The sequence below is a fragment of the Malaclemys terrapin genome, chromosome 6 (assembly GCF_027887155.1).
Source record: "Malaclemys terrapin pileata isolate rMalTer1 chromosome 6, rMalTer1.hap1, whole genome shotgun sequence".
Classification (NCBI taxonomy): Eukaryota; Metazoa; Chordata; order Testudines; family Emydidae; genus Malaclemys; species Malaclemys terrapin.
In genome coordinates this window covers 110,483,363-110,508,418 of record NC_071510.1, presented here as the reverse complement: position 1 = coordinate 110,508,418, position 25,056 = coordinate 110,483,363, and the positions used below count along the sequence as shown (strand labels likewise).

The window sequence follows — 25,056 nt, the reverse complement described above, 5'->3', positions numbered from 1 at the left end:
AATAAACATTATTAATAAAATAAAACATTAATAATGAAATATTTTGTGGTGTAATGATGACTACAGGGGCCTGGGAGTCAGAAATCATTGAAGATTCTGTTTGCAGTTCTGCCACTAATCTGCTTTGCAACATTGAAAATGTCATTTAACCAGCCTATCCCATTATTTACTCATCTCCAAAATGAATTCAGTAATACCTACCTGCTTCACAGGGGCCTGATGCAGTTTGCAGTGCTCAATGTTCTGACAGCACGTACAAACTGTTGGAGGAAACATTCCAAACATGTCCCTATTATTATTCTAGAATTATTTGATTGGAGAAAAGAGAAGACTGCACTGAAGTAAATGATCTAAAGTGCAAGAGGACAGCAAGATGAGCAGAAGCAAGGACTAGAAGAGGAAGCATGGTCCAGTAGTTAGCAGGATAAAGGATAGAGGATAAAACTCCCTGCTCCACCACAGATTTCCTGTCTGACTTGGGCACAGGGCCGTCCCTAGGGGGGTGCAGGGCCAGGGGCAGAAGTGATGAATCCATCATTTCCAGGACCGACCAGGCCAGTCAATCGCACCGGCCCATGGGACCCCCCCAAAGCATGGCTCTGCTTGGGCAAGTCTCTCAGTTCCTCAACTGTCATGTGGGAAAAACAGCACTTCCCTACCTCACAGGGTGTTGCACAGCATAAATACGTTAGAGACTGTGAGGTGCCCCAATACCTTAGAAATGGGGGTCATGTAAGTACTTCCGACAGACTAGCTCCTTGGAAAGGGATTGGAGAGGTGCTGCAAATTAGCTAGTTAACATTGTCCAAATTGTGCACTTCTCATGCTGTATTTGTAGACCTGTTAAGTATAATAGACACATATACCTCCCCCACTTGAGCACTGAAACTGCAAACCAGCCTTTTTCAGGGTTCTCTAATTCTAATCAAAAAGCTCTGACTAGGAAGAGAGAAGAGGGGAAGTCATGAATTGTGGAAGGAAGCAGTAGGGAAAGGCATGGATCTTTGAAGATGGGAGATGGGGGAGACTAAAAAGCGTGTTTTGCTTGAGAATCAGCGGGCAATGAGGCAGTGAAAAGTGAGTCATTAGCTTGAAAACAAGGCTGAGTAAGAAGCAACAGGAGCTTGCCTGAGAGCACTGGCCTCGAAGGAGAAAATTCATTAGTTGCCAGCAGAATGTAAAAGGAAAAGCATATCCAAATTCATGAGCTAGTCCGATAGGCAAGAAAGACTTGCTCCCATGCTGAGAGATGAAACATGACAGAGGCTAACACTCAACCAATATCACTCACCTGAGATCACAAGGAGCATCCATCAAAGAAAGGATATGGCTGAAGTTGGAAGCAAATCATGAAATACCCCATTGCTGAAAGATGGCTTTTGATGGCTTGCAAGAAGTTTGGCCCCTTGTCCCAGAGAAAATAAAGGACTGGTGCCTCCACAGGCAGTATGAACATTTCCAAAACTTCAGTCCCTTTCTCCATGTGAAGTCATATGTATCTCTTGGTCTTGCCCTTGGTAGTGTAATTTCATTATTCTCCATGTATTATTACCCTGTGTTGATTTTTGACTGATTACGGTCTTTTATTGTATTTCTGTTGTATTACTCGTGATTAATTATATACCTCTGTATAATGTTGTACCTCTCTGTAGATGAGTGGAGAATCTGTGTGGCTTCTTTTGGTTTGGCATTATGTTTAAATACTTTGCTTTACTGTTTTTGACAAAAAGCATTCAGATTGTGATGACCTGTGAAAGCTGTGGAATTCTGATTGCAAACAATAGTTGCAGAGATAGACAAAACCTGCACGAGCTATATATCAGTACAGGAAGAGAGAGGATGATGATAACCTAAACAGAAATGTTGCCATTAGAGAAGACCAGTCATTTATAGTTAAGACAGTACTCTAGATACTGGATGGATATGATGCAAGTTAAACAAAGACGTGGGAAGAAATACAAGGTAAGAATTTTGAACCTGAGGGTAGCATGTGGACAAACTGTGCTTGAAGCAAAGATCACATTCCAATTCATGCAACCTATGACTCTTGGGCCAACGGTACTGGCAGCAACAAGGGCCAGGTCCTTCTTTCTAGGGGATTCTCTACAATTTGCTTAACTTTGGCTTGAACCCTCACTCAGTAACCTGGGAACCTATATTCACTCTGGGTACCTTTGATGGCTCACCTGTCCCCACTTGCAAGCACATTCAACAGAGGTCTCAACAAAAGAACTTTATTGGGGAAAGGAAAGGTACAGGACAGGGTGAACTTGGACAAACTTTGCAATGTAACACTTTCTGTCGCCTGCTACCTCAGGGTGCATGGGTCCTTTTCCTAAACAACTGGACCCTGAGTGGCTAACGCAGTTTTTCTGCCGCCAAGACTCCCACTCACAGATTGTGGCTCCAGGAGTCTCAAAAAAATCAGGGTCCCTGCTTCTTGGGGTTGGGACTAGATGTCCTCCTGAGGTCCCTTCCAACCCTGATATTCTATGATTCTATGATTCTTAGATTTATTTGGTCATAAGCTTTCGTGGGTAAAAACCCCACTTCTTCGGATGCATAGAGTGAAAGTTACAGATGCAGGCATTATATACAGACACATGGAGCGCAGGGAGTTACTTCGCAAGTGGAGAACCAGTGCTGACAGGGCCAATTCAATCAGGGTGGATGTAGTCCACTCCCACCCACGAAAGCTTATGCCCAGATAAATCTGTTAGTCTTTAAGGTGCCACCAGACTCCCTGTTGTTTTTGTGGATACAGACTAACCCGGCTACCCCCGATATATGATTCTTAGGCAACTCTGAGGCTCTACCACCTGTCCTAATAGAATGATTTAAGCAGCTAGGAGAGGGAGGCCTCACCAGAGTCTTTAAGCCAGTGTACACTGATGTTCAAACACCTCTGCTGAGCACAGTCCACACAACTGCTTTCAGTCTGCTGCTATCCTGCTGAAGTCTTTGCACTGCCCTCTGCTGGCCAGGTGACTGGAACTGCTACTAGGCTTTCTTGTCTACTTTCTTGTCCAGATGACTGGAATCACTGCTGATCTCTGTTTAAATAAGGCAACTAGTTCTCAGCTCAGATATTTTTAGGTGCAAGGTGATCAGTGGTAAAAGGAGCACACCAGATTTCTATCACCCAGCAAGAAACCAGGAACATTCAATCTCTCTTCTCTTGAGCCCTCATTCTGTCCAGAGCCTCTTACCCAATTTCAGCAAACATCATCAGGGTGACCCTGAACCCAGTCATTGTCCAGGTGGTTTCTAACACAGTTATCTCTAAAATATTGGTCCCAAGTACAAAACTTCGCTGAATTCTACCCCAATGTCTAAAACCTATCCACAGTTAATATGTAAATGAGATATTGCCTTGCTGATTTGACTCCCCTTGCTCTCCACCAGATGACAGCAAAGGACGCATTTGATATGTAAATGAGGTACTATTGAGAGCACAGCTGACATTTAAATCAGGTTCTGCCTCATTTCCCCTTACTCAATTCCCCTTACTCTCCAGTAGATTCCAGCAGAGAGCTCACTCAGCTATCTCCCTTCTCTCCTAGGCTTCAGGCCACAGGGCTTACAAGCCTATACCATATATCATCCTGGATGATGATCAAGGGGCAGTGAACCTAGAGAATCAAGAGTAAGGACCTTCAGGGAGACAAGAAGGAAGAGCAATCAGAAGTCAAGAAGGAGCATCAGGTGCTGAGACTAGATATAGAAGAAACTGGCAGGTGGAAGTTATAGGAGATTCAGTGGTGGGGGAAATGGACTGAGAAATACAACCCAAACAAAGAGAAGAGGACAATGTGGTGCTTTCTGAGCCAAGACAAGAGCTATCATAGTGACTCTGGAAAGTGCAGTGATTTGAGAGACCAAAGAAACACTTTCTAAGAGGTCGTTTGTGTGGCTGTAAAAAAAAATTATACTTTTTACGATGTCAGTCACATATAAAATGCAAATCCCAGTGATTAGGAGTTAATGCCTGACCCCTTGACTGGAAGAGCCAAACCTAAGAGCCTGGGGTCTTTGTTAATGCAGTAAAACCCTTTCATACTAGAAAAAAAGTCCTTCAAATTTTATGATCCAACTGAAATTGTAAAGTAGAGACAATGTAGAGGGATCCATAAGATACACTGTATGGTTACTACAGAGTAAGTGCAGTTTTAGGAAACTCATAATTAAACAAACATAGACACCTGGAAGGGAAGTCAGAAAAGAGCAATGAAAGTGATCCAGGGAGTGAGTGAAGTGCATTGTTCATGAGAAAAGATTAAAACAGCTAAATATGAATAGCATGGCTAGGTGATAATTAAAGGTGAGGGAGGGTGGAATCTGGTAACCATCTACAGATTTGGAAGGTGTAAAAACTGGAGGGAAGAAGAAACAGGGTGAAAGCAAGCAAGGGAAATGTAGGTTGAATGTCAGTTCAAACTTCTTAGTAGTAAAACCTATAGGGCTGGGATAGTCACCCAAGGAAGTAGTAGAAGCACCATCCTTAGAGACATTTAAAATTAGACTGGACAAAGAACCAGTGTCACTTCTATTGTTCAATAGGGAGGAGCTACTACAAAGTGAAGGTCAGAATTAGTGTCCATTGAATCAGTGGAAAGATTCCCATATACTTCAATGCTGGCCCTGGCACTAATTGTACTAAAGAGGTAGATAGAGGTAGAATGCTCCTTTCCATCACAAGGGCTATATAACAGATTATCTGGATAATTAAATGCATCTATTCTTCTTTGAGATCCATTTAGAGAGAAACTTTGGGCATGTTATTTTTTAATCTTGTTTCCTTGTTCTTAGTTGGGGATACTACAGTTTATTCAGCACAACCAACATCTGGCAACTGCAGGGGATGGACATTGGTCGAGCTCTTTCCTTTCTATCTTCTGTTTCAGTACTGTTCATGAAGGACATTGGTAGCTCATCTGTGATCATTATAAATACTCTCAGGGCTGAGTAAACGATTTACAAATTTGCACAATTAATAATTTATGTGCAAAAAAAGTTAGCCTCGTGTTCTGCTCATGAAATATCTGTGAGCACATTCAAATAACAAATAAATGGGAAAAAAGAAAGTATTCAGTGAGGTTTTGTAACTCAGTGATCAGCTAATCCTCCATCACTGTTCAAGCATTGTTGGTTAGTTGTAAATGGTTACAACTAAATTAAATCATGTGGTGTTATTTGTGTTCTCCGCTTGGATGAATATGAAACCCCATCTGACAATATTATTCATACTTGCAAATTTAACTCATGTTTCCAATTCATATTACCACAGGTAACTGTAACATTAGCTACCCAGGAAGATTTATGCCATTAAAACTTATTTACGTGAATGTTCCTATAAAGCAGAGACAAAAGGGGCATGAGTGCAACCAAAGTAAATTAATTTAAAAATTAAATATTCAAATAAAACTTTCTGCCAAGCTTTACTGCCAGTGTCCTCTAAAGTTCACCAAGAATCCATTTCCTGGGATATGCTGATTGCCATCTCATCTTGGAGAGAGGTTTTGTATTGAACACCTTATGTACATCTCCTTTCTATACCCCAAAAAGGGGCTTTTGGGGGTGAAATTCATCCTTGTGCCGAGACTTATTGCACCAAGTCCCACTTAAACTTCTGGCCCTCAATGGGGGAGGGGGAAAAGTGGAGTTTTGACATACAGATGAGTGGTAAAACTTCAGCTGTTAACAATTATTGTCTTAGTACAGTCAAGGCGGAGAGATCAAAGCTTCTCAAAGAAGCCAGAGTAGAGAGTCATATAAATAAAAAAGGTCCCTTTCCTTTAAATAAATAAATAAATGCTAGGGAAATCGCTGTTAAAGGAGTTATTCATAAAGCAGAATTCTATGGAGAAAATAAAACCTTGAATTATTCAGATCCCATCTGAGCAACCTATGGTAATTACTCTTTTTAATTAAGTCCATTCAAGACCTTTAATGTTATTACTTTTTTCTTCAATAATGGGAGGAAAGCAATCCTTCACAGCTATAAAAATGTCACAGTAAGCAGTTTCAGGGTGGCCTGGCCTGTTAATTTTTTGTACTTAAATATAATGACAAGTAATTATGAGCAATTATAATAATAAATGCCCTGTCTTTGGAGGAGGTCCAAAAGGAAGTGGAAAATAGTAGGAATCCTTCACGATAAATAGTATGAAAATGACTATTTTAAACAAACATATTTGAAAGCCAATTTTAAAGCGTATACTGGACAAAAATCATCTCTGGTGTAATTCCATTGATGTGAATGAGCCAAATTCTTCAGCTCATATAAATCAACGTAAGCAACATTGGCTTCAGTGGAACTATGCTGATTGACATCCACTGAGGATCTGACTGAATGGGGATAGTCCAGAGATTATTTAATTACTTTAGCTTTATAAAATATGGACCAAAAAGCACGTTCCTTAAAACTCTAGGTGCCTTGGACTTAGGTTCGGGAGCTAAATAATAAAACCAGCTGCTTACCTTCCCTCACTAGCTGAACGGCCCCCTACAGAATTCTGCACCCTCAAACAAGCCTCAATTCCATCAACTCTCTCCCTTTCCAAAAGCCTTAGTACGTAAATATGCTTTGCAACATTCCCTGTGTGTCAGTGGGCTTGGACTGTTTCAGACCTGGCCTGGATTCTGCAAATTTTTATGCACAGGAACATTTATGGGACTACTTACATGTATCAAATTAAGCTTGTTTGCAGGATTTGGGGCTAACAAGTTTATGCAGTGGCACCTTTGATTATTGAAAAGAGAAGTTTACATACGTCTGATCTTCACCCAGCCTGACAAATACAAAATAGACTAGACTGGTTATGCACAAGTTACTACAAACTACACTGATAGTCTGATGAAAAAGAAACACTACAAAAAAAAATGTTACATGTTCTGAAAGATCCTGAATTGCATTACTGCACGTGACAAGTAAATGAAGAGTAGTGTCTTCTGGACAGGGTAAAATAATAATTGGGAAATAATTTATCTAATGAATTTTGCAATATTTTTTCAATTAAATGTGATGTTTTCTTAACAATTTTTCAATTTTAACAATTTAACAGGTATAGAAATGGGCTGATTAATGTATTCACAAATAATTCATTCACTACTTTCAAATAAATTATTCAATTTTTTAATTATTCTTCCAGCTCTAGCATATTCCTTTTGCTAGCTCTAAAAATGCTTCTCCAAGGTCAAAAAGAGATGAAAGCAGAAGACAGAAGTACCTGAGGCTAAAGGAAGTCAGTTGGGGTGAAACCTGTACAGAGGACAAACATAAAGTCTGTGTAACCGCTTAAGACAGCCATCCTTATATGCAGAAATGTCAGCGCTGCCAAGAGATGGTTTAGCTCATATTCAGTTGGCGTGACTCCCACATGCCTTATTTGACTGGCTAGCATTATGAATACTTACATTTTTCTTCTTAATAATTCCCCACCTCCCACCCAGCCCCAGTGTTCTGTGTCCCCTCCTTGTTTTGGAACTTCATTACAGTTTAGTCTCTATAGTGTACCAACCAAATATGTTTGGCAGGAAAATATTCAAGTGGAATAAAACTCATTTCACACAAGAGACAATTTCTGTCTTTTTCCCATTTAAACTATGCGAAAATTGGGCTTACAGAAGATCTGTGTGCTCAGAATAGGGCTTTAAATCTTCAGGGAGCATGGTAAAAAATCCAATTTTACATACTGTGTCCTACTAGTTCTTGGCATTCATATTGGCTATGGAAGACGTTAACTGGTCCAAATAAAGACGACACCTTGACTGCTACTTGCAAATGGATGGGGGGAAGATTAAGTAAAGGGAAAATTGAACAACTCTTAAGAAAATGAAGAGACTTGTTTGTGTACAAGCTCTGAAACAATGCCCTGGATATAGGACTAAAGGATCTGCACTGCCGGAAAGGAGACCTTGACTTTTCACAAGATCAGACTTGCGGTGGCCATATTCAACCTAGGCATTTCCATCTTCCCTATTTAATGTTCTTCAGTTTCCACTATAGGAGGTAGCCTTCTTCATTTCCTGTCTTACGATACTATGAAACACTGTTAAACGCCTACTGGCTTCTACCCTGGAAATGGCTTAATTTTGGTGGTGCCTAGTCGGTGAAGTACTTTGGGATTCTTCTAAAATATGCAAATTAAGTTTTTAATAACGAAGAAAATTACCTGGATGTAGCCCCATCCCACTGACCACACGAGAAGGTGAAGAGATGTAAAAGAAATAAAAGGAAGCACTTCTTTACACAGCATGTCCTCAGACTGTGGAATTCTCTACTCTAGAAGGTCAAAGGGTCACACACAGTAACTGAGTTTTAAAGGGTGCTGGATAATTTTGTGGGCAATAACGTTTGGCCAATGCTATGGCAAGGTAATAAAATGTCATGCTTGACAATGTCAGAATAGTACCACAGATGTCAGGAAAGAATTTTCCCCATTATACAGCAGTGAATAATTTGACCAAGTACATTACAGAGAGGTTTTGATTAAATATGTTAGAACCTGCAGGGCTGGAACCCAGGAGCATGGGGGTTCTGACGAGGGTTTGGCTAGGCTCCCACAGAAGGACCCTGTGAGGTTGGGCTTGGCAGGAAGTACCACCCCGCAGGACCTGAGTAGCAGCCCTCATAGCCCACTCCTTGGCTGGTAGGAAGCCGTGAAGAGGAGCTGTCAGAGCAACAACACAGAGTACCTGCCCATCTCTGCTCCAGACCCTGCTTGCGACAGACCGTAGACTCCAGCTTCCAACCCTGGTTTGTCCTCAACTTCGCTATTTGATTACCATCTATAACGTGGTGCCCAACCCCAATCTCCTGGTAATCTGACACTGCCTGTCTCCTGACCCCTGACTCTCAGTTTGCCCTCTAGTCTATTTGGACTCTGACCTACCAGTAACCTGACCCCACCTGCCTCCTGACTGTGGCTTCTGGCCTATCTTGGACTCTGACCTCCTGGTACCTGACTTAGCCCAACTCCTGCTCCGACCACTAGGTCTGACTGTCCATGTCTCAGTCTTGACAATCAGGCTAGATGGATAGAAAATTGGATGCCTCATTTGCATAATCTGTTAGTGGAAATCCAATGTTCCCAAAAGATGGGAGACATATACCAATGCATCTTATTATAGAGTATTTACATTATAGTAGTGCCCAGAGACACCAATGCAGATTGGAACCACATTATATTAGGCACTGTACATAGATGAAGACACAGTCACTCTCTCTCAAGAATTTGCATGCTAAGGCCCCTATTCTTCAACTCAGAGTGTACAGGCAGACTACTACACCTACAGAGAGCCCCACTGAATCTATGTGGGTGCTGCGGTCTGCTTGCATGCTACCACTTGCAGGGTCAGGGCCTAAGACAGGCAGTAACCAAGGGTGGCCAGAGACACAATCTATACTATTTTATACACATATGCCCACTTGTAAACTTTTAAAATAAGACTCTAAAAGCACTGCCAGTTAGCCTTATATGCCTCTTGACCCTTTATTAATTGGCTGATTTATTTATTTGTACAGATACCAGCGCAGAAGTGGGTCTTAAATATGCTTCAGTTAGGGAAAGACATTCCATGGCTAAGGGGCAGAGTGTAAGAAAGTACAGAAATGTTTGTGTAGAAAAGTAAACCAGATCAAATCAGTTTACAGATGATGGGGATAATACTTGACTTGTTTAAGTTGCTCTTGTGCTCTTCAAATGTTTGATTTAGAATGGAGTCTGGTCAAAAAAATAACTGAACATTTTCAGACCTGGTTCCTAACCCCTCCCTCCCTGCCCCGACACACTTTCAATGTATCTTTTGCCTAGTTTGTTGACAAAAACATATTTTACTACTTCAAAAACGAGACAATGTACCCTGCAGCAGAACATGCTGTATTTTATTTTGCCTCATGTGCAATATCAGTTCACAAACAAAATGGCCAGCTTATTTTCCAGAATCTTTTATTGTTCCCGATGACATATGAAACAGAAAGAACAGAGCTGGGTTTCCAATACCAGGGGGAAACTGCAGTGCTAGCAGTGAGGGAGGGAGATGTGGTTTGATTTGTTTCTTGAAGGGAGAAAATTTGACATAAAAGGGGAAGGTTGCTCAAGCGTGACACCAGATGCTACTTCCTCTTAAACTTTTCCCCACCCCCCCAGGGACTACAACAATGAAATATGGACATGAGAGTTTTATTCAGTTCAAGGGCTCTGGTCAAAGGTAAACTTCTTGTCAACTCTCGGTGTCTGTAAGAGGAGTTGTCTGTGGCTGCTGATCTTCTCTAAATCCTTCATTTTTTTCCCCTGAAACCCCAGAGCCCTCTAGTGGCCAATATTAAAGTATTCATAAGGATTTTCTGTCAAAGGGTCTGCGCTTTTTTAAGTCAATGGCAAATGTCTGATGGACTTCAGCCGGAGAACAATAGGACCCAAAGCCAGGACCACCTACCCTGTCCAATTTCCCTTAGTAATCCTCTACTGCATTCTTTCCACCTTACAAGGACCTCGTGTCTAATGTTCATCTTTACTGTTTTCCTATAACTCATTTCAAATTAAGAGATAAGGATCACCACTACGTTCAACCTTTATTTTTAAGGAGAGAAATATTTTTAGTCATTTAATATTAATCTGTGGTTTTAACATCTTTACCTTTCATTATAGAAAAATAATTCTGAGACCTTTTTGAGTTGTATTGCTTGCTCACAAAAAAAAAGGAAGAGGGTAAGAAAGATCAAATAATTTTAGATTAATTCTGTAGCTAAGCAAAATGTAACCACATCCCTCCAAGGAATCCACGCCTTATGGACACATTTGCTAATGATAGGTTGTTTTTGTTAATAATCCAAAAAAATTGCAAAGCTTTTCATTATACTGTATTGTCTAAACCCATGAGAATTTAAGGACTCTGGTAGATTGAAAAGTCTACGGTGGGTGTAAAATATCATGTAAGCAAAAGAACACTGGAAATAAATATTGTACCCCATTATGAACAGAATTAGTTACATAAGAGAACAAATAATAGAGCTGTACATCAGTTTGTGGCACAGACAAGTTGAATGATAAACAAGCTCTGTGCTTGTTTAAACTAAATGCAAACTTGCAACTGCACTACAGATTTTAAAAAGTTTTGGTGCACATAGGAGGGGCAGCTTACCAGTTTCATTAGACCAAGATACATATAAATTCTGTGTAGAGAAAGGAAGTGTGGGTTGGTTTCCACTTCCCATGACATGTTCTACTTTATGATAAATAGAAAAGATCGGTGCGTTTTAAAACGTGGGGGATAAAAGTGAAGGGCTTTTTAGAGTGGGGAGGGGCTGCATTTCACATGATCTTTTTCTTCTGAATCTCAGATACTCTTTAAATGCAGCTAATTCCAACATATGAAATTCCAGCGCTGGGGAAAAGAAAGTCCGGGCGGGGATTCTCCAGGAAGGTGAGCGGAGAGAGCGCTTGGGGAGAGAAACGCGTGCCGCGGGGGACTGAGTGTTCACGCTCTCGGGGGCCCCGCAGAACTCAGCGGCCGCTGATGCGAAGCTGGCTGGGAGGCAGGTGGAGAGAGCGGTCCCTGACCACAGCCAGAATTGGCCCCTGGAAGGACCTCGGAGAGCTCCAGCCGCTGCGCACGCACCTCAGCCCGCTCAAGCGGGGGCAGAAGGTGAATATAAGCCGGGCGAGCCGACGGGAGGAGGCAGTGAGGGTTGGGAGCCGCGGGGAGGACAGACGCTCCTAGAGAGGCAGCAGCAGCGGAGCCCAGGTGGGCGCCTCCAGGACTGGGACCGTCCCTGCACCAGCGAGAGGCGGCTCCTTGTCCCACCGCAGCCCAGCGGTGCTGGAGTCTCCCTGCCGGCTGGGGCAGCGCCGCCCGCTCCCTGGGGGTCTGGGCTCGTTCTGCTCGGCCTGATGTGCCCCACGGCGGGCAGGGGAAGGGGCGCCCCGCCTGACAGCGCCTCCCTGCGGGAGCTGCCTGCGCTGGGCACCTGAAGCGGCAGCCGCCGCGCTGGCCGTCGCGGCTGTCTGAGCTGCTGCCTCCCGGGCTGGACTACGTGCCGAGCATGTGCTTTGCAGGCGAGGGGGACCCGTGCCAGCCACCGGCGCGTAGCTCCTGATCGCAGCCTCTGGCTGGGCGGAGAGAGACCCGCTCCCTCCAGCCTCCCCTGGCCATGGGATGGATGCCCCGTGCGAGCCCAGTTACTGCTCGCTCGCCGTCAGCATGAAGGAAGCCGGGGAGGGAGCGTCCCTGGCCGGGCAGTTCGGCAACGGGACCAACGAGTCCCTGCAGGAGCTCTTCAGGAGCATCAACCTGGAGCGAGCCGACGGGCTGCAGGGGGACAGCTCCGCCGTCCTGCGCATCGTCATCTCCAGCGTCTACTCGGTGGTGTGCGCCCTGGGGCTGGTGGGCAACCTGCTGGTGCTCTACCTGATGAAGAGCAAGCAGGGCTGGAAGAAATCCTCCATTAACCTCTTCGTGACCAGCCTGGCGCTCACCGACTTCCAGTTCGTGCTGACGCTGCCCTTCTGGGCGGTGGAGAACGCCCTGGACTTCACCTGGCTCTTCGGCAAGGCCATGTGCAAGATCGTCTCCTACGTGACGGCCATGAACATGTACGCCAGCGTCTTCTTCCTCACCGCCATGAGCGTGGCCCGCTACCACTCCGTGGCCTCGGCGCTGAGCAGCCGACGGGGCAGCGCCGGGTGCTGCTCGGCCAAGTGGCTCTGCCTGCTCATCTGGGGCGCGGCCATGCTGGCCTCCCTGCCCCACGCCATCTTCTCCACCACCGCCACCGTCTTCAACGAGGAGCTCTGCCTGGTCAAGTTCCCCGAGGGCCGGGGCAACAACGCCCAGTTCTGGCTGGGCCTCTACCAGGCTCAGAAGGTGCTGCTGGGCTTCGTGGTGCCGCTGGCGGTCATCAGCCTCTGCTACCTGCTGCTGCTGCGCTTCCTGGGCGAGCGCCACGTGGGCCGGGCCTGCGGCGGGCCCAAGCGGCGGGCCAAGGTGACCCGCTCGGTGACGGTGGTGGTGCTCTCCTTCTTCCTCTGCTGGCTGCCCAACCAGGCGCTCACCGCCTGGGGCATCCTGGTCAAGCTCAACGTGGTGCACTTCAGCCCGCAGTACTTCCTCTCGCAGGCCTACCTCTTCCCCGTCAGCGTGTGCCTGGCGCACTGCAACAGCTGCCTCAACCCGCTGCTCTACTGCCTGCTGCGCCGCGAGTTCCGCGCCGCCCTGCGCCGGCTGCTCTGGCGCCTGGCCTCCCCCTCGCTCACCGCCACGCGCCCCCTTCACCGCCACCACCAAGCCCGAGCCCGAGGAGCAGGCGCTGCGCGCCCTGGTGCCCGCCAGCCCGCTGCCCCCCGCCGCCGCTCCCCAGCCCGAGCTCCTCTACTACCCGCCCGGCGTGGTGGTGTGCAGCGGCCGCTGGGACGTGCTGCCCAGCAGCTCCGCCGAGCAGCGCTGCTGAGCCGCAGGGGGGCCTGGGAGCGATGGAGGGGGAGGCTGGGTGGGGACAATGGCCACGGGATGGGCTCCAGGGAGTGTCCCAGCCCTGGAGGGCGATGGAAGGGGTGTCTGTGAAGGACGGGCTCTGGGGACTGGCCCAGCTGTGGAGGTGGTGTCTGCGGGGGGAGGGCTCGTGGGAGTGTCCCCCCCCCCCAGGAGAAGTGGGGGGAAGGGAGGGTCCATGGGGGATGAAACTGCAGCTGTCCCCTCCGCTTTGCCAAGGGGTCCAGCCTTGGGGGTGCATATGGAGACTGAGGCTCCATGTGCCCAGGCTACTGTGTGTGAAGGGGCTGGGGGGACTAAATGGGGGATGAGGACGCCTGGGAAGTGGAGGGCGCTTGCGGATTTTGTATGAGGAGGTTGCGGGAGCGGTGAGACTGCAGCTGGAGCGGTGCAGTCAACGTCTGGGTGTCCCTTGCCTCCTCAGTGCAATCTCCCAGCTGCAGAGGAGGTGGCTGAGGTGTGTCGGAAGCAAGCCAGGACTTTCCACCTGCCACCTCAGAGCCCAGGTTGCGGGGGACCTGGCTTCTTTTGTCCTCTCCCAGCACTGAACTGGGGCACCAAGCACAACTCACTGTAAATGCAAGCAACTATAGCCCTGGCTCTAGCACAGCTCCAGAGAGAAGGCTGTTTGTGGGGCGTTCACTGCAGCATTTAGCCTGTTGCCAAAGCAAAATGATTCTCATTGATAAACAAGAACAGGAGTAACTGATGTTTAGGAGCGGGGCGCTGCTGAAAATGGGAAGGGGCTTTTTCTATTTTATTACCTGTCACTATAAACTTTACCCTAGCGGTGAAATGTTATGTCCTACCATCAGCCACTGTTGTAGATCATTTGTGGTTAATGGGGTACTGTATCTGTAACTGACCATTGCTTAGAAGGAATTAAACCACTGCACTGCCAATTTTAAAGAGGCTGAACATTCAGAGCCCAAGACCTGAAGGCACCATTGTGACCATCTAGTCTGACCTCCTGTAGAGCACAGACCATAGAACTTCCCCCAAATCATTCCTAGAACACATCTTTTAGAGAAACAGCTAATCTTGATTTAAAGATAGTCACCGATGAAGAATCAGCCATGAGCCCTGATTAATTGTTCCAATGGTTAATTAACCGCACTGTTAAAAGTTTACACCATATTTCCAGTCTGAATTTGTTTAGCTTCAAAATTTCCAGCCCTTGGATTGTGTTATAACTTTCTCTGCTAGATTCAAGAGCTCATTATCCAATCGTTCCCCAGGTAGGTACTTATAGGATGCAGCCAACCAAGCTGGCTTTATCTTCTCTTTGTTCAACTTAAACAGCTCAATCTATTTAGCTTATCACTTTAAGGCTAGGTCTACAGTGGGGTGGGGGAGGAGGATCGATTTAAGATATGCAAATTCAGCTGAATTCGACGTATCCTATTCGACTTACCCCGCTGTGATGACGGCGGCAAATCAACTGCCGCGGCTCCCCCGTCGACAGCGCTTACTCCTCCTGACGAGGTGGGAGTACGCGCGTCGATTTGGGGATCGATTTAACCGTCTAGATGAGACACAATAAATCGATCCCCGAGAGATCGATTTCTACCCGCCGATCCGGGCGGGTAGTGTAGACTAGCCCTCAGGCAGTGGTTCTCAACCTTTCCAAACTACTGTACCCCTTTCAGAAGTCTGATTTGTCTTGCATACCCCTAGTTTAACTTAACTTAAACTGCTTGCTTAGAAAATCAGACATAGAAGTGTCACAGCACACTGTTACTGAATAATTGTTTACTTTCTCATTTTTACCATAGAATTATAATTTACATCAATTGGAATATAAATATTGTACTCACATTTCAGTGTATAGTATGTAGAGCAGTATAAACAAGTCATTGAATGATATTTTTAGTTTGTACTGACTTCATTGGTGCTTGTTATGTAGCCTATTGTAAAACTAGCAAATATCTGGATGAATTGATGTACCCTCTGGAAGACCTCTGAGTACCCATATACCCCTGGTTGAGAACCACTGCTGTAAGGCATGTTTTCTAATCCTTTAATCATTCTTGTGGTGCTTCTCTGAATCCTCTCCCATTTATCAATATAGTTCTTGAATTGTGGGTACCAGAACTGTACACAATATTCCAGCAGTGGTCACAACAGTGCCAAATACAAAGGTAAAATAGCCTCTCTGCTCCTACTCGAGCTTCCCCTGTTTATTCATCCCAGGATTTCATTAGCTTTTTTTGTCCACAGCGTCACACTGGGAAGTCGTGGTCAGCTGATTAGCCACCCTGACCCCAAAATCTTTTTCAGTCACTGCTTGCCAGGATAGAGTCCCCAATCCTGTAAGTATGGCCTACCTTCTTTGTTCCTAGATGTCTATATTTACACTTAACCATATTAAACCATGTTGCTTGCACCCAATTTACCAAGCAATCCTATCACTCTGTAACAGTGACCTGTCCTCTTCACTACTGACCACTTCCCCGCATTTTGTGTCATCTGCAAACTTTATCAGTGATAATTTTGTTTTCCTCCTGGTAATTGATGCAAATGTTAACTAGCATAGGGCTAAGAAAAGAGAAGTTAGTTTGACAAGATCTATTTTCCATAAACCCCTGTTGATTTGCATTAATTACTTTACCCTTCTTTAATTTGTTATTAATCAAGTCCCCTACGAGCTGCCTCATTATCTTGCCCGGGATCAATATCAAGCTGACAGGCCTATAATTACCTGGGTTATTCCATTTACCTTTTTAAAAATTGGCACAACATTACCTCTCCTGTGTCTTCTAGAATTTCCCCAGGGCTCCAAGACTTATTGAAAATCAACATTAACAGTGCACCAAGTTCCTCAGGCGGCGCTCTTAAAACTTATGGATGCAAGTTATCTGGACCTGCTGATTTCAAAATGTTTACTTCTAGTAGTTTCTGTTTAATATCCTCCAGAGACACTGCTGGAATGGAAAGAGTGTTATCATAAAATGAGACATCTGTTTCCCCCCGCCCCCCCCCCCCCCCCCCCAATACAGACAAATGTGACTATAGAGGTACTTGGCAGCATTTCCATGAGTCCGTTTTTGTTCATTGCTGCTGCTGTGGATTTTAGATCTCCAAAGATGCTTCCCTCCATCGGGCTCTGTGTATATAAGATGTTCCACAAGAGGTCAATACATGACTCTTGTCACAATTAATACACGCTAACCCATGTGAGAATGATGGGTGGCCAGGATGACAGGGACAAGACCAATTCCAGGAGTTTCAGCTTGTGGAGTTTCCTACTTATCCGGTCATCTGGGGGGACTGGTTTGTCCCTCTGCTGCATGGAGGGGTCCACTCCTTTAGCATGACCATGAGATCCACACTGATCTCAGGAGATCCACAGAAGAGAGGGTGCGGATGTTGTTGTCTCCATTCTATGCTTAGCCCTACACCAGCTCTTGCAGGATCTGCACTTCCAGGTGCTGCTCCTACACAGCAGCCTTGGGAACCCAGAGGAAGGAGTTCCACAGGGTTAAGGGGGGGGAAAAGGGGAGAAACTAAAGCACCAGCTCATGTGGTATTATTGTACATTTCTTTTTGCTGTGTGTTTGGAGGAGAGAATCTGGAGGAGCCCCCTTCTGTCCCTGCTCTGACCTTCACAACTCCATGAAGCTGGAAGTGCAGGAGGAGCAGAGGGGTACTATGGGGTGGGAAGGAGTAGATTAGAGTGGTAGAATTTCCTTCTCTCTATGGATTTTTCTAGACTAGAGGTTTTGCTCCTGTTGTAACTGAAGCTGCTATTAGTTATTAACTTGAGCTAAGTAACACAATTATAAATTGGATACCCCACACGCTGCATGGCAGTTTATTCCAGGACCCAAGTGTTCGTGATTCACCTTTGGGCTCAGCCTACAGCAAACATTCCCTCTGAAATTCACTCCTGTCAGACTGAAGTAGGTGGAAAGGGGGAGGGGAATGAGAGTATTCCATACAATGGCATGGGGGGGAGAGGGGGGTAATTTCCCTCCATTATGGACACAGATTAGAGCATGAGGCCTTCAGCTTTTTTCCAGGAAAACCTTGCAATAACTTCAATGGGAATTTTACTCAGGGAGGTAGAGAGTCCTTCAGGATTTGGCCCCATGCTGTACATGCCTATGAAGTCCAGCGTAGAATTAAGACTTGCTCCTGTGCTCAGGCTGCAACTGGGTCAGTCATTTGAACCAAAGCACCATTATTCTGTCTCAAGACAGCTGAGACCTCTTTGGTGGTATCCTTATAATCCTGAGCACGGCGATAGAGACATAGCGCAGTGTTCAGAAAGCAACAAAAATTATTTGGAGGAACAAATTGATGAGGAAAGATCCAAAGACCCTGGAGATGACTGAGTGGGGACCTGGTAATCTACAGCTATTGTAAGTGAATAAAACAGCAAGTATGGGGTAGAAACTGCTCAGAACAATCAGGTTTTTGTTCAGAGCAGTGAGCTAGATTACACTGTTGCCCAAGGAAAGTGCAAAGAGTCCAATCACTAGAACTTTAGAATGTGTAGGGAATCATCCTGCATGGGTAGCGAAAGGGAAAGACCCTCCTGAATCCAGTCCATCTCTAACTTCCATGATACGGGGGGACGACAAGATCTTCAGCATCTTTGGGCTATTTCTTAGGTTATTTGGGCAACATTCTTCAAATACATTACATGAATGCTGAGCTGACTGGTTTCCTCCAAATGCCCATGTCTAGATTTATAACACAAATCCTCTTGTGACTCAAAATAAAGTGTTCATGTAGCTCTGTGTGCAGCTGCAGTCAAAAAGCTAATAGCATGTTAGGAACTACTAGGAAAGGGAGAGATAGTAAGACAATAAATATCATAGTGCCTCTATACAAATCCATGGTATATCCACACCTGGAATACTGTGTGCAGTCCTGGTCACTCCATCTCAAAAAAGATATATTACAATTGGAAAAGGTACAGAGAAGGACAACAAAAAATGATTAGGGATCTGGAACAGCTTCTGCATGAGAAAAGATTAAAAAGACTGGGACTTTTCAGCTTGGAAAAGAGATGACTAGGAGGGGATGTGAAAGAGTTCGAAAAAATCTTGATTGGTGTGAATAAGGAGGTGTTATTTACTCCTTTATATAATACAAAAACGGGGTCATGCAATGAAATTAATAGGCAGCAGGTTTAAAACAAACAAAAGGAAGTACTTTGCACAAGCAACATGTCTCCATCAGGAAAAAATCTAGTTGTTCCCTTGTCCCCACTCTTTACATCATTATTGTCTCCTTTAGGCCTTCATCCTCCAAGGGATTCCCTGTGCAGACACTCCTACAGCTACATGGGGCCCCACTGAATTCAAATGGGTGCAGAGTTGATCCACAGGGAACCAGTTGCTGGATTGGGACCTTAGATTTAAAACTTTTGTTAAGAGATATTTCCCTCCAGCTTAAAGAGAGAATCTGTTACTGATCCAGATCAAGGGGATTATTGACAATCTGTTTATAACAAAAATTCCATTGTCAAAGTTCTCTACATCACACAAGGGGTCAGAGGTGGCTGGTAAAACAAGTTCTACAAGAAAAGACTGGATAGTGGGTTAAATAGCTCCCTTGGCTCAGCATAATTGGTAAAAATGCATAGAACATCTTGTTGCTTTTCTCTAACCACTGTCCAATGTCTCGATTGCAGGAAGATATGTTCCTTAGAACATACAAAGTAAGAAAATAATTGGATTCTTACATGTACATATATGCCCACATTTCTCAGACTGGATATGGATGCAGCCGCATAGCTGGAATCACATGTAAGGGCCCACAGATCTGACAAGGCTAAGAGGAAGTCAGAGGGATTATATTCCTCCTCCTGCATCATCAAGAAAATTGTTTAGTAAGCGCTAATCAGTGACACCTGTGCAAACCCAGTGATGGAGATGTGAGTTGTACATCTGTCAGCGTGTTCCTAATCTGAAGGCAATAGGGATTCCACAACTCTAAGTAAGGCCCTCATTTTCCCTGTTGCCCCTATATGGCAGGTGATTAAGTATAAGAAAAGAACCTAGTTAGACTCTTGGATCCTAGGTTTCAGTTTTCAGAGCTGTCATTATGAAAAAACAAATCTTGGAATTTGAGCACACATGATATGGACTCATAAAGGGAAAGGTCTAACCCCATTTTACAGATATTAGTGTGGTTCTACTATGAAAGGTGTAAGTGCTTTCTCCTGGGGAAAATTATATCTTTTCTAAACATATTGTTTCCAACGCTTGCGATTTTATGGCAAGTCTCACATTATTTGGTGTTTCTCTTAAAACTCCAGCTCCTGGAGTCAAGAGAATCTCAGACACATGCACACATAAAATTAGCCCTGATGGTTGTGGAGAAAATTATGAAATGTGACTCAAGAGCATCCTAAAGGCTGAGAAAGCAGAAGGCAAAAAGAACCCACAATACATTTATTTTTAAAAAAAATCACAATTTTTAAGCAAATCTCATATTTTGAGGTCTGACTCAAAATTTTTGACTGAGGTTAGCAATACTGTGACTGTTTTTCTGAAATTCAAAACTTAGGCCCTGACTCTGCAGTGAGGTCCCTGTGCTCATGTACAACCCCACTGAAGTCAATGCAGATTCCTGCACCCACATGGAATGCATTGACTTCAGAGAGGCTTTGCACAGATTTAGGGGGTTCCCTGTATGCGGCTTGCTGCCTTACTTCTTTACTAGTAACATTCAGTTGCTAGAAGTACTTTTAGCTTATTGTGTACTTGATGCTAACTTCAGCCAGCAACTTCTTTTGCCAGAGTAACAATTGCAGACTCTGGACCAATGTGATAGGTAGCTGCTACCAAGGGAAAATATCAGGAAAATATCTTAAGTTAGCTTGGGGATAGAAGGTGAAAGAGAGGACAGAGGCACCAGGTACTAAATAGGGAAAGACAGCTTGCCAGTCGGGAAGGTTAGTTTATTACTTTCCAGTGGAAAGGCACTATTTTAAAATCTCTGGTGTCTGGTAACTCAAAAATTCCTCTTTGTGACTGGGCTTTTAAGCCTCAGACATATGAAGAAGAGATGTTTCTGAGCATATTTGCAGCTTTATACCATGAGATGCTAGCCAAAGAACTCTAAAACCAGAAAGGGGCGCATGGTTTTCTTGACTAGGATGATGTATATTTATAATGAACCTTCAGAATTAGACAAAAGGGAGTGGGACACTTTTCAAGCTAGAAGCTGAAAAGGGAAGCTATTCACAACATTCTTAAGAAGTATTGTCTCATTGGGCACTGGAGACCAACCAAGCATTCAGGCTTTGGGGTGGGAGGAATTCGCCTGATTTTTAAGAGAGCCACAGCCCAGCCTCCTATTATAGAGGCACAATCTTGTGCTCACAAATAATTGTGCCCACAAAAAGGTAATTTTTAGACAAGATCTCCTGTCTTGAAAGTGACAAATCAGATCTATGTGTGTCAGTTCTGCCAGGCTAACAAAAGTCGAAAGCAATAAGCATTTATTTTTCCCACTACAGTCAGCATTGATTACTCTGAATACACACAGGGAGCAGACCTGTGTTTTTTTCATAGATGTTAACTTGTTTTATGCCCCTACAAGGGAGTAGAACCAATATAGTTAATACACAAGGGAGATGTTAATATATGGGGGAGGATTTAATTCTCCTAAAGAAAAAAATAGGGAGATCCATATAAAAATAACTAAAAAGTGATGTACTATACTGGTTACATTGTAGCGAGCTGCAGAGTTAAGAAAAGTGTAATAGTTTAGGCTGGGAGGAGTGTTTCCACATTTTTGCTCCATGGATACACATAGAAGCACCAGTTAGGTTCTGTGAAATGAAAATTTCCAGAAACTTAAGAGAAAAAAAGTGTGATATTTGATAGCTTTAAACTGAGAAAGGCCACTCAAAGTAGTTTTACAGCAAATGCCATCATCCTTTTCCTCCACTGAAGCTAGCCACCTACACTAGTTCAGGAACACCAAGCATACCCTCCCTAGGTCTCCTCTTGACAACCACTGTTCCCCCAGCATCTTTTGACAAGACTGAAGGGATCAATGCTGGGGAGATAGTGTGCTTTTTCTGCAAGCGTTGCCAAAGTTAAGACTTTCTGTTTGCTTCCTGAGCTGCATGTTTAATCAAGAAGAAAGCATTTCACACAAGCTGCTTGAGTTGCTTGTTTTCAAGGGAACCAAATGGAATTATGAAAAATAGGGTGCAAATTGGGATAATGAGCACGACATTACTAATACTGTAAAGCACTTCTAAGCAAAGAAATAAATATCCTTATTGCATGTTTTGATTCAAGTCCCATGCTTGTCTGTGAAACAGGAAATAAAATAGTATTTCCTGAGGGAAAGAAAAAGGAAACAAAGTGTCAGCCTGGAAAGTTAACAAGGCTAACCCTTGTTTTCTGCTCTGATTCATTTAGGCCATTGCTATTTCCATTAAGGCTGGGGTAGTTACTCATCACACAATGCACTGTATTCTAGTGGATCAAGCAGGGCACTAGGACTCAGGAGACCTGGGTTCTATTCCTAGCTCTGCCACTGGCCTACAGGGGGACCTTGGGTAACTCCCCTCCCCTTTCTATACCTCAGTTTCTCCATCTGAAAAATGGCAATAATGATACCGACCTCGGTAAAGTGCTTTGAGGTCTATGGATTAAAAAGTGATATATGAAGAACTGGTCTGAAGTCAACAATGACATTCAATAAAGTATTTCATTTTGGAAGAAAAAAATCAGGTATACAAAGTGGGGAATAACTGGCTTAGGTGATACTACTACTGAAGAGGATCTGGAGGGTATAGTGGATCACAAATTGAATATGAGTCAATATTTTACAGTTGCAAAAAAGGCAAATACCATTCCAGGATGTAGTAACAGAAGTGTAGTATCTAAGACCTGAGAGGTTATTGTCCCACTCTAGTTGGCCCTGGCGAGACTTCAGTTGTAGTAGTGTGTCCAGTGTTGGGTGCCACACTTCAGGAATGATGTGGACAAATTGGGGAGTCCAGAGGAGAGCAACAAAAATGATAAAAGGCTTAGATAACATGATTGTGATGGCAAATTTAAAAAGGACTAGCCATGTATAGCTTTGAGAAAAGAAGACTGAGGGATGGCGGAGAAACCTGATAACAGTCTTCAAATATGAAAACAGCTGCTATAAGGAGGATGCTGATCAATTGTTCTCCATGTCCACTGAAGGTAGGACAAGAAGTAATGGGCTTAATCTGCAGCACAGGAGATTTAGGTTAGATGTGAGGAAAAACTTTCTAAGAATAGTTAAGTACTGAAATAGAAGATCATGGAATTCCCATCATTGGAGGTTTATAGTAACAGGTTAGACCAGTGGTTCTCAGCTTATTTATCATTATGGGCTGCATATGCATCCACACAATATGTTATTCCTGGGGGAATTCTGTGCAAAAAAATAAAAATTCTGCACCAAAAAACCAACAATTCTGACCAGAATATTTTAAAATTCTGCATATTTTATTTGTCAAAATAACAAAATACAATCATGCCAGCTTCAATTAGTTTGGTAATTTATTTCAAAATACCTGTCAGCAAATATGTCTGTAACAATACAGACAACAAAAAGTTTTTTGGAAAAATAGATTCATTACTAGGCATATTAATACAGAACTTTGAGTAATTCATTTAAACTGCAATACAGAAATGTATTTCTTGCACCCCTCAGAAGCAGTGCAAAGGCTTGGGGGAGTTGGAGTAACAGAGGAGCTGAGGGAGAGGAAAGGAGCCTGGAAGTGAATCTAGAGGGTGGGTGGGAGAAGTATGGAACAGGGGCTTTTTGGTGGGGGGATTGTTAGGGAATTGTGGAGCCTCCCCCATGCAGACCCTTGCTGATCCCAAGCCGCTTCCATTCAGTTGGGCACATCTGCCCTCTCCCCATGTGTCCCTGCAGCACCCTCCCTCCTGCCCCATGTGTCCCTGCAGCACCCCTGCCATTCAGCTCCTGGCTCAATGCTGTCACTCCACTAGCTCCTGAACCCAAGCACTAGTTTGTCCCCCCAACTAGCCATTCTGAATCCCAGTCTGTGACCCCCAGTAGCCCCATGTGCCCCACTCTGTCTGTTCTAACCTGGCTCAATGGGCAGGGTGCTCTGATAAATGCAGCCAGCTGCTAGCTGTTCTGGTGCCACAATGGCCTCTGGTGCGTGAAAGGCAGGCTTGCAGCATTTCTCAGGTAGAATGTATTTTCTGCGGGAAAAAAAATTCTGCACCAGACATGAATTCTGCACATGCACAGTGGCACAGAATTCCCCCAGGTGTAAATACATATTCTTCCTGAATGGCCCTGAGGATGTCACATGGGCCACAGCTGTGTGATGATTGGGCCACAAGCAGCCCACAGGTTGAGAACACCTGGGTTAGACAAACACCTGGACAGAGTGCCTGCCTCCCCCCCCTCCACCCACACACACACACTCTCTCTCTCTCTGGTTATACTCCACATCAGGTCTTTATATATTGGATCCTATTTATATCGAGGTAAAACTGGATGACCAGTACCAAGCTCAATGTCTTCTTGACTTCATAGCCCATGTTATTCAGTTAAAAGCGCCCATCAGTCTGCTATTAAATGCAGTAACTGATGCTATTTATAATTTGGTCCATACATTGAATTAAAATTAAAAGGGCAGAATTGGTGGAACCCTTGAAATGAATGGTACTACAGTGAACATGTTCAATATCTGTAACATTTTCAAAGTGCTGAAGCGAACCTTTGTTTCCTGCTTAGGACCTGTAATATTTAAGATTGGTTTTGGTGCCATTTAAAAGTTTTTTTCCATAAGATGCACACACCTGGAATTTTTCCATTTTCTAATCAGGATATTTGTATTTTGGGGTGGATGCCTTTTTGTGTAGGAGACGCTTCAGCGGGAATATTATTCTGGAGTCTTAAAGAAGTAGGGGATGTGTTTTAGTTTCTGTCCCATCCCTGGCTATGGGAGCGCAAATGCAACACAGCATTGGTAAATGGACTTCAGCAAGATCAGGTGGGAGGGGAGAACATGCTGCAGAGCTGACAAGCCACCCTTTGAGCCCCCCAGCCTGACTCCATTGATGCTCTCTCTCCATAATCACAAAGCAGAGGTAATAAGGGAGAGAGGTTAACGGGCAGCAATGCAATGGGGTGTGTGTGTGTGTCATGAGCTGTGCTGTCAGGAGGGATGAGAACAATGTTGGGGGTGGGGGGAAAGGTACCCCATGCAGATGCCCAAGGATTGAGACTGGAATTCCCCAGTATGATTCTTCACTGAAGTCCCAAATGTCAGCAAGGAAACATGTTTGATAATTGACCTCCAAGGGCTTACTGTTGGGTGCCTCCTTGTAGCTAGATCCGGGAATTAGCTCCACTCAGGTCCGATGCCCCCCTTCCAACTGTTGTTCACACGGCCTCCCCCACCCCTTGCTCTCCAGGACTCGCAGCTCTCCCTCTTCATGTCTCAGCCCTCTGGCCAGCTCCCTGTATAGTCTTCCCGTTCCGGGGTATCAAAGCCCCACTCAGTCAGCTGCCCACATGCCATTCTAGACAGTCTTCTGCTCCAAGGACAGGTCCTACATTACTTTCTCA

At 44.5% G+C, this 25,056-nt stretch overlaps 1 protein-coding gene across 1 annotated transcript; it reads left to right on the top strand.

The window, feature by feature from the left end:
* The first annotated feature begins 9,890 nt into the window (after positions 1-9,890).
* RXFP3 (relaxin family peptide receptor 3) lies at positions 9,891-13,450 on the top strand. Its single transcript, XM_054032426.1, is given in 2 exon segments — positions 9,891-13,266; positions 13,268-13,450. Coding segments are annotated over 2 exon segments (1,290 nt in total). The 5' UTR covers positions 9,891-12,159.
* The last annotated feature ends 11,606 nt before the right edge of the window (positions 13,451-25,056 follow it).